The following is a 10,426-nucleotide window of genomic DNA, read 5'->3' on the forward strand; positions in this document are numbered from 1 at the left end:
TGTACAAACACAAGCTTGTATGTGAGAGTGACTAGATTTAGGCCTTGCTATGTAATTACGTCAAGTAAAACTACTCCTGGATATTTCTCATTGAATGTTAGAGCTTTGGTGCATTATAAATTTATTCAAGGAATTTTCTGGTCATTGCATTTATGAGTAAGGTAACATTACTGAATAATGAATTAGTCACTTCTATTGGGTGATATTTAACTATGTAAAGTGTCTTTAGTCTCAAATGTATTGAATTTGGACTGCTTGTGTTTGAAGTAAGTCCAACTTCCTTGGCTTCTTATGATATGTTAATAACAATGAACAACTTACAAGACTCATAGTAGAAGCTTTCATGACAGCCCCAGTAATCCATGCAGGAAAATTGAGTCCAGTAAATGGAAACAATAATCCAATTGCTCTAATCTCAAAAGTAATTAAGTATGGTTCTTGTGAATGTGCTCCTTCAAAGGTCAAGTGCAGTAATGGAATTTTCCAAGTTGCTTTTCATCAACACTATGTCAGCAATGATATTGGTACATCTATGACAACAACAATTACCATGTGATCTACAACAGGGTGTTGAAATTTCTAAGTTTGACACGTCAAAAATTCCTACTGCATTATCTGGTTTATTATCTCCTACTTGTTCTTTTCGTTAACAAGTTATTTATAAATATAAATACCGAAATAAACACAAATGCAGCCTCAACACATATACAGATCAACAACTAAAATAACCGAGACAATCACACAAGGGACACTGTTATTTTTGGACAATCGTCCTGGGAAAAATCCAATGCGAGAAAACCGGTGTAGCAGATATGAGGGTTTTATTATTATGCAGTTTCTGAATACAAATAGGGTGCCAGAAATGGCTCACCCAACAGAGAATGCCCTCGGCAGTAGTACCTCTCTTCGGAGATAGATATTCCGGTTGATCAACAACTGGATGATGAGCCCCACATTGATTATTCCTTAGCTGGACAATGAAAGCTGCTCCAAGCTTCCTTTTGGAACTGCGTCACCCTCTTTCGGCTCTGCGCCAACTCACCAACACTCAGTCTGCCCCACGAAAATCACCCAGTGCTGCCTCTTGGCCCTGCATCAGCTCTGCTAACCTTTGCACAACTACTGCAACCTCTGCGTCAGTCCTCTGTGTCACCCACATTAGCCTCGTCAGTCCCAGTTGCCTCTGCGTCAGCCTTCCCAGGCTCTATGTTGTCTCTCTGACACTATCTCTGCCTCTCTACTATGTATTCTCAGTCTTCTGTTGAACTGCCCCTCGTTGCAACAGATCAAGGTTAATTTTAGGGGCGAATAATAGCCCAAAGGCGAAATTTAAGGCTTTTTATATTTTAATGGGGCGAATTTTTAATTAAAATAATAATTTTTTTTTTATATAATTAGCCCATATTTTATTTAAAAATTAATTTATTTTTTTATTTTAGCCCAGGGCGGATAAACTAACCGAATCGGATTTGATCAAAATAGCCCCATTTTGATATTTGCGGAATCGTATTTGATCAAAATCGCCCCCATTTTGATTTACAGTTTGGGTTTTCTGGTCTGAGAGTGGTTTGTGAGGGTCGATTTGGTCCTGGGAGTGGTTTGTGAGGGTCGATTTGGTCATGGGATGAGGGTCGATTTGGTCATGGATGTTAGATTTATTTTGAAATGGAGGGCGGCTCCCTGTTTTGACGGATTCAGCCCACTGTTTTGGTGTATATGGCTCCCTGGGTCCCTGTATAAAAATGGTTTTGAAATAAGTTTTTTCATCCTAGTTCACAAATCTAGCAGCAGCAGTTTCGATGGGATATTCTTGCATTTTCAGATTTCAATCAGCTTATTCTTCTCTGGTTTCGGGTTTCTTGGATTTGAACGGCTCATGATTTCTTTTCTCAGGGATTGCAATTGCTTTCCGGAAGATGGGGTATACCTGTTCATGGTACTTCTTTACCTTCCCTTAGACTTGAGTTTTGTTTGGTTCTTGTTCGTTGGGTGATGATAAAAAATGTAATATTCATTTGTATTTGTTGATTTTATACTCATGGAACTTGTTTCTTATTTACAACGGTTTATAATTCACCAAGTACTAGGTATAACCCACGCATTCGTGTACAAACCAGTGTAGACGAAATAACACGAATATCTCCAGTAGTCAGTCCATTTCCATCAGCCAGCCGGTGGGAGTGGTAAGTGTCTTTTGGTTTCTTTTATGTGATAGCTAGTTGATGTTCTGTTGATTGTTTATCGATGGTAGTCTAGTGGATTCAATCTCTCTAGTCAATGAGATGGTCTGATCAGATGTAAGTGATGATTTTAGAGTTGATGTAGGTTTGCTCTTTCAAACCAGCAGCACCCAGCCGGGATAGCCTTTCCTTAATGCTTCTTCTATGAAGTGCCAGGACACAGATATAGGGTTGGTTTCAGGGCATAGGAAGTGAAGATCTGAGATTGCATTACACGATCTAAAAGAGCGAAAGGCTTCCTAGTGGGCTCGGGTTCCTGGTATAGGTATAAGAAAGCCAGTAGAGCTAAATAGAGAATGGCTGGAACATAAGGTGGCGTGTCTGCTTGAACCACCTCCTATCTAGTAACATTTGCCTGCCGTTGTACTCAGTTCTTTAGTGCTCTCGTTCTCCTTTTGGACCAGTTGTCCATTCTCCTCACTTGCAAAGCATGCATTCACATAAAATTCACCAATTTTAAAAATAAAAGGTTACCTGGCCTCTTCTGATGCCTCCAACATCAAATTTTGTCTTCCTTCCATGCTTTAGGAAGGTACTCCTTCTCTTTCTTCTATTCTTATGACAACTATGAATGATTGTCCCTCTTGAAAATCCTTATCATCTGCATCTATACACATAGCATCAGTATCATAATCACCAAGCTCTTTAGCCCCATATGGTATATATGTTAGTGTTACGAGCACTTCTAGCTAACCTCCCATGAGACTTTCATTTATTGTCTCATCGACATCCTCTTTGTGTAGCTCCCTCTACTGTTATGATGCTTTTTCGACCATATCTTCTATCAACAAATCCATATGTTGATTTGAACTCTTTATGCAGTCCATGAGACTCTCTTATAGTCTCTCTTCAACATCTTCCTCATCATCAAGGACTATTCCCTGCTCTGGTTCAAAATAGTGAACTAATTCAACTTTAGGCTCAACAGGTGCTTCATCTTCCTCCCTAGCTTTCTAGCTTTAGGGGGCTTCCTCTTAAAATCTTTTTTCTGACAAGTAATTTGGCCTTCTTCCTTAGGTCCCATCTCTACCTTTGGTATTCTCTTTCAAGCCTCATTTTGACTATGTTGAATCTCTCCTTCAACTCATAAATCTCCTTTTCAATTTCTTCTTTACTCATGCCATTTTCCTTGGCATGCTTCTCCCTTTTGTTATGGCCTCTCTTTGAATTATGTCCATCAGTAGCCATCTTCTTTCCTCCTTTCTTGTGAGCTTTCTCTTGCTCATTGTGAGCTACACTCAAGCCCCTTTAACAATTCTTCTCCATCACTTGTTACCCAATATCTCACCCACTTCACCTCAACCTAGGCTTTTGGTATTCCTCTGGTTCCCTCCTCTGGAACCCACTTGAGCATGCTTTGGTCTTCTATGGCTTCTACACTTTTCTCACCTTTTGAGAACTCCACTTGTTCTCTTCTCTTTGAGAACCTCAGCTAGAAACTTTCTATGTTTTGTTTTGTAGCCTATTTGTCGTAAGTTTCTTGCCATACACTTTAAGAACTTTATTGGTCCTCTGTTACCACTCCTTCTACTATTACCACTGTAAGGATTAACTCCTTGTATACATTTAAAAAAAAATACAAACCAGTTACCTACTAGTTCCTTAACCTCTGAGGTCTCAATATCTCAGTTCTTCCTAGCTCTACACTTGGTTGGTACTTCTTTAATATGCTCCAATCCTGTATTCCGTTCTCAATGTCTTTCTCTCCTCACTTTTTTTCTTAGGTTCCTCTTGCCCAAAATTTTCTTGGTTTCTTTGTCTCAACTTTGATGTCTCTTCTTCACGAGCAATCTTATAAATCTTTTTGGTTCACTGCAGAAACCTCCTCAATCACTTGTCAATCCCCAAGAGCATCAATATTGCTCTAGTACCACTTAATGCATACCTTTTGGCTACTCTCATATTTCCATCATTCAACGTAGTCCATCTCATTCATTCACCTTCCCATTTTTGGCTCTTCCGGTCCCTTTTTCTAGCAGCCTTAACTGTGGAACCTTACGTTATGACCCACTAGTCAATTGCTCTATTCCTTTGACCTTTGACATAACAAACAATCTTGATTTTCCCAGATTTTCCACAAGTTCTTTCTCACAGTGACTATACTCGCCCCTGTCTTGCGTTCTAAACCTCCCTACTACCTTCAACACAACCACCCTTAATAAATATCTTCGCATAACCCACTTAGTTGTTCTAGGTCACTAGACAGTTCTCAACCTCCTTAGTTGAAGATTTGTTCCCACTGTGCCTTGAAACCTCACAGAATCTGTGTGTAATAATTCTCCCAGGCCAAACTTGAAGTCAACACACACACCTGTCTCCTGGTATTTGAAAGCACTCAATCTCAATAATAAAGGTGCTTAGGCCTAACTTTACTCATATTACACTTGAGGTACTTGAAGCGGCAGCAGCTCTCTTCTCAAGCGGTATGTGTTCTAGTTCTCAAGTGTAATATGAGTAAATTTAAAATGTACTGCCGTTTGACAATACTTGTAAGCACTTTGAAGCAAATGTGGCCTGAATGCTGTTTGAAACTGGAGATACTGATGACCTCAATGATGTGAAAAATTGGAGATACCGTATGGCCTCAATGGTGTTTGTAATCAAACTCTGGATTGAACACAGTGTCTGTATAGACTGTTGTATAGACTGTAGTCTAATTATGTATAGACTGTTGGTCTTAAGAGCATGCGATCATTGATTAAGCCATCATGACCCATGGCAGCTTTGAAGGGATAAAAGGAAGACGTGTTGAAGCCAATGCTGCCATTGGAGTTTGATTCTTGAATATCATGGAGATTAAGAAGAATTATGTTCCATGCTCAAGGTTAATTACAGTAACGTTTTATGTGCTTACTCTACAAATGAATTTGAACAAGTTTTTCATGGAAACCTTTCGAAAAGAGAAAAAAGACCTTGCATTATAGTTTATTGGTGGATTCCTATATTTTCTTGGTTGTTGTTACATGTTGACTATTGGAAGATCTGTTTATATTACTGAGAATCTTTCACCTGAAAATGGAGCAGTAAAGGACATATTAACTGTTATACACTTTTGATTTTTCTGCCTTTGAGAACCTTGTGAGTTGTATGTCATTGAAGGGTGACTTGGTTTGAATAGTTAGCTTTGGAGAGCAGTTAGAGGAAGAAATAACTCAAACCCAAACTCAACAATGGAATTTTTATCAATGTGTCCATTCCAATAGATTATTATTCTAAATCTGGATGATGTGGCAACAATAATTATATATTTTTTGGAATGTACCTCAGTGAATGATCACCTTTTGTAATATTTTAAGTGCCGCTACATAGAGATGTTATTTCTATGCTTAATTAATTGCATTGATGTGCCATAGAGCAATGCAATGCATCTGGATACTTGAAGTCTTGGAATTGCAGAGCAGCATTTGCTTGATTCCTTGGTAGCTGTTTGAAGATCCTAACCAAACTGATGTTTCTTTCAGAATTGTGGTTCTTTGTCATAGTAGTATAGTACGCTGTTCCTGAGATTACCTTTGGTTCTGTTCTGAGATCTGTAGAGAATTGTTGAGCAAGGGGGAGGATAGCTTCATCTTAAAGCATCCCTCTAGCCAACGTTAAGCTTGATGGGAAGAATTATCCTATCTTCAAGTGAAGGGTGCTAAACATATAATTGAAGAATTGATTGTTAAGACTTGTGGAGGGTAAGAAGACAAATTGCACTGTTGCTAAAGAATTAGTAAAGCTATAAGACAAATTGCACTGTTATATAGAGTGTCTATACAACAGTCTATATATTACAACTAAGTACAATGAGTCTCTCTTTGTGGTTAATTGTACTATACCTTGGGTGCCAACATTCATAATTCTTGTTGTTGAACCAAGCTCTCCAGTTGCAGCAATAAGCTCGACACCTTTGTCTTATTGATTGCATTCTTTGAACAATGTTACTCAAGCCAATCCTTAAACCTTGGATTGATCAACCGATCTCTAAAGAACATTGCATCATGATGTTGTTCATCCCCTCTTCTACAATTTCTCTCTTATAGATGCATTCTTTGATTGTTCAAGGCCTCCTCCTTAATGACATTTGAGGGATAATTTTGCCTCCTTCCTTGTCTTAACATAAACTTGGTTTTGTTATCCATCTTTCACATGGCTGCTAGGATCCATGGTCACTTCTGAAAATCGCTTGCAAGGTTATCTTGGCTTCATTATGCATTGTTTTTTCCTTTTGGAAACTCATCCTTCCTTGAGGATTGTCTAGCATCTACTAACTCAATTTGGATTTCTTGGATCAATTTAGTGCTCTCGTTCTCCTTTTGGACCAGTTGTCCATTCTCCTCACATGCAAAGCATGCATTCACATAAAATTCACCAATTTTAAAAATAAAAGGTTACCTGGCCTCTTCTGATGCCTCCAACATCAAATTTTGTCTTCCTTCCATGCTTTAGGAAGGTACTCCTTCTCTTTCTTCTATTCTTATGACAACTATGAATGATTGTCCCTCTTGAAAATCCTTATCATCTGCATCTATACACATAGCATCAGTATCATAATCACCAAGCTCTTTAGCCCCATATGGTATATATGTTACGAGCACTTCTAGCTAACCTCCCATGAGACTTTCATTTATTGTCTCATCGACATCCTCTTTGTGTAGCTCCCTCTACTGTTATGATGCTTTTTCCACCATATCTTCTATCAACAAATCCATATGTTGATTTGAACTCTTTATGCAGTCCATGAGACTCTCTGATAGTCTCTCTTCAACATCTTCCTCATCATCAAGGACTATTCCCTGCTCTGGTTCAAAATAGTGAACTAATTCAACTTTAGGCTCAACAGGTGCTTCATCTTCCTCCCTAGCTTTCTAGCTTTAGGGGTCTTCCTCTTAAAATCTTTTTTCTGACAAGTAATTTGGCCTTCTTCCTTAGGTCCCATCTCTACCTTTGGTATTCTCTTTCAAGCCTCATTTTGACTATGTTGAATCTCTCCTTCAACTCATAAATCTCCTTTTCAATTTCTTCTTTACTCATGCCATTTTCCTTGGCATGCTTCTCCCTTTTGTTATGGCATCCATGAGAACTGGTTAGTAGTGGGTAGTTCTTAACCAAAAGGTTCCCAAAAGGGCGACTTCAGGACTGATTACAGAGAAAGGAGAATCAGTACCTGGATGGCCCCTCTTACGTGGAGCCGATTCACTGACCAAGCTTCCTACTCCACAGTCTACATCAAAACAAACATCTGTAGTTGAATGGGCACTACAGTTGCCAAATAGGCTTACACAGGCAACTGGAGAGCTTCATTTGAAAGGACAGATTATGCAGAAGGTTTGCAACTATGAACATGAAGCTCGGTCTTCAAATGAGGTAGCACCAATTGAAGCATGCTCTAAAGAAGAAGGGTTTCCTTGCAGTCAGCAGAATGATTCTGATCGAGAAGAAAATTGTTTGGCAAGGAGATTAGAGTTCCTTTGTCAAAGTAAAACCTACAGGCATTTTACATATCAGGAGTTGCAATCTGCTACTTCTGGTTTTTCAACAGGTTGCATTTGTAGTTTTCCTCATGGAGTTTTTCATTTCTGTGCTTCTGTTTTGAATGGGAAATTTCCCTTGAAATGTATATTAACCTTGTGAACTCAATTCAATTATGTAACATCCTTATTCTTGCAGGGAATTTTATAGGAAGAGGAGGCTACAGTAAGGTGTACAGAGGATTTCTTCCTGATGGACAATCGGTGGCAGTGAAAATCTTGAATTCATCATCCAAAACAGAGCAAGAGCTTCTTTCTGAAGTTGAGATTCTTACTCTATTGAAGCACAACCATGTCATTACACTTATCGGTTACTGTGCAGAAGGCCTTAACCGCCTTCTGGTGTATAATTTTGTATCCAGAGGAAACCTTGAAGAGAATCTCCATGGTATATACTCAATAGTATTGCATTTTAAGAATCATGAAATCGTGTAGAAATATTAAGCAGTAGTACGTTTTAAGCATCATAGTGTTATGTATTGTATGGCAGGGTCTTTCATTTTCTCTTTTTTGAGATTTGATTATAGTCCTAGCTATTGACTATGTATATATTTTTCAGGAGGAGAGGAAAAGCCAATACTTCCTTGGAAAGTGCGATTAAAAGTGGCTGTAGGAGTTGCTGAAGCATTAGATTACTTGCATAATGGCTTTTCTCAATCTGTCATTAATGGAGATGTAAAGTCTTCCAATATCTTGCTTTCTGAAGAGTTTGAACCACAGGTATAAATCTTTTTACTGCAAGAAGAATCAAGACTAAATTGCACAATTCAGTATTTGAAGAGATCTTAGTGATCTAGACTTGTAAATTGAAACTTGGAATTCTGCACTAATGAAAAATTTCAACAGAATTAATGTGCGTGTTATTATAATAGTTGTCAGATTTTGGGCTAGCAAGGTGGGCACCAACATCTTCATATATCACTTGCAGCGATGTTTTAGGAACATTTGGGTATGTAAGCATCTTCCCAGTTTCGATTGGCCATTTTCAGATTAAAGCTATCCAATTTGTAAATTCACTAATTGTGATTGTAGTTTGACAGGTATCTTGCTCCAGAATACTTTTTTTATGGAAAGGTTAATGAGAAGACGGATGTGTATGCATTTGGTGTGGTCCTTCTTGAGCTAATAACTAGAAGGAAGCCAATTGATACAGCAAGTCCCAAGGGTCAAGAAAGCCTGATTATGTGGGTAAGTCCTGGTTTTTACAGTTGACTCTCTTCTTCATGTTTATTTATATTGATTATCCTTATTAGGGGCTCATGTTTAACCTTTTGTAAATGTTGAAACCAGGCAAGACCACTCTTACAGGATGGGAATATGGAAAGTCTTGCTGACAAATGTTTGCAAAATGTTTATGATACAAATGAAATGCATAGAATGATGCTTGCTGCTACGCTTTGTCTAAGGGAAACATCTCATTACCGTCCTTGCATGAGCCGAGTAATTTATCTTCCTCTATTCATTTCTATATGCTTCAGGGGCTTGTTTTTACTACCTCGTGTGTTTTTTGAGGGTATTCTTTACCTGCAAAAATTACTTTAGGGTGCAATTTCTCTTACATTTTATTTTAGCTATAAAACACTCTATGTTAACCACATCTGTTCATCTCTGCTTACTCTTTAATACCAAGATATGATTAATGGCAGATTTTAAAACTACTACAAGGAGAAGATGAGAGGACTGACTGGGCGTGGTGCCAGAATACAATGATCAAGGATATGGATACTTCAGATGAGGATGACATTGTAGAAAATCAGGGGGGGCATGATATACAAACCCATCTCACCCTTGCCATGCTTGGGGTGGATGATGATACGGTATCACTTAGTAGCACAGATCATAGTGTGGGCATTTTGCCAACAAACAATTCTTTGGAAGATTACGGACTGCGCCGATGTAGCAATTCATCAAGCTTTTAATTCAAGATTAAAAGAAGTGAGTTTTGTTGCCAGCAATACATTTGTTTATGGTTGCTTTATAAGTTTCCCATGGCCACAGTGGTTTCGTATTCTTATATGGCCAGGAATGTGACGTATTATGCTAGACCTCAAAGAATAGCTAAGGATTGTATGAAAACTAGGGGATTGAACAATAACATTGACTTCGTTAAAGCATTCCTTGAAGTTAGAAGCAAGCTCATGGGCGGAAAGGAAGATCAAGATGTCAGTACTCCATTATCTTGGCTGCAGATCTGAGCAATGTTTGACTAGTTGGCATCTTTTGTTCGCATGCTGATTTTTTCAGTGTCGTGTCCACATTTCTACTTTTTACTGTCAATCTCATGTAAATAGTGAAAATGGATCTACGGTGTTCATTACACTGCTCTGGGTAGACAAGTACCAAGAAGAGTAACTTTTTGGTAATGCTACTATATTGTCAATTCAGAAGTGGTGGAGACAACCGTAGAAAGAACTACCCACTACTAACCAGTTCTCATGGATGCCAGGTTGATTGATCAAATGGATCAAATGTGTTGAAGCTTGAGATCCTTCTTTGATGCGCCATAAGGGCCATGCCTGATGCGTTTTTGGTCTAACAAAAGGACCAAGGGTTCAAATAGTTAATGGTTAGCATTCACCAACTATTAAAACAGAGTAGCCATGTCTAATTTTCAAATTTCATTTATAACACTAGCAATTTTTATTGCATAATATCAGGAATGAACAGATGCAG

General features: G+C 38.4%; 1 protein-coding gene across 1 annotated transcript; it reads left to right on the forward strand.

The window, feature by feature from the left end:
* Window positions 1–7,822: 7,822 nt before the first annotated feature.
* On the forward strand, window positions 7,823–10,118 carry LOC149207698 (protein kinase STUNTED-like). The gene is made up of 6 exons (XM_089393933.1): window positions 7,823–8,141; window positions 8,313–8,473; window positions 8,626–8,702; window positions 8,794–8,941; window positions 9,044–9,193; window positions 9,400–10,118. Exons 1-6 carry the CDS (start codon window positions 7,838–7,840, stop codon window positions 9,670–9,672), a joined length of 1,113 nt encoding a protein of 370 aa, XP_089250059.1. The 5' UTR covers window positions 7,823–7,837; the 3' UTR covers window positions 9,673–10,118.
* The last annotated feature ends 308 nt before the right edge of the window (window positions 10,119–10,426 follow it).

The sequence above is a fragment of the Pinus tabuliformis genome, chromosome 1_2 (assembly GCF_031772625.1).
Source record: "Pinus tabuliformis cultivar Carrire ecotype Pingquan chromosome 1_2, CPIR1, whole genome shotgun sequence".
NCBI lineage: Eukaryota > Viridiplantae > Streptophyta > Pinopsida > Pinales > Pinaceae > Pinus > Pinus tabuliformis.

Bases quoted from the DNA above. Each gene is read 5' to 3' on its own strand.
- LOC149207698 (XM_089393933.1), top strand. From the start codon at position 7,838: ATGTATATTAACCTTGTGAACTCAATTCAATTATGTAACATCCTTATT. The intron at 8,703-8,793 runs GTATGTAAGCAT...GTAGTTTGACAG, and splicing joins GATGTTTTAGGAACATTTGG to GTATCTTGCTCCAGAATACT. The intron at 9,194-9,399 runs GTAATTTATCTT...GATTAATGGCAG, and splicing joins ACCGTCCTTGCATGAGCCGA to ATTTTAAAACTACTACAAGG.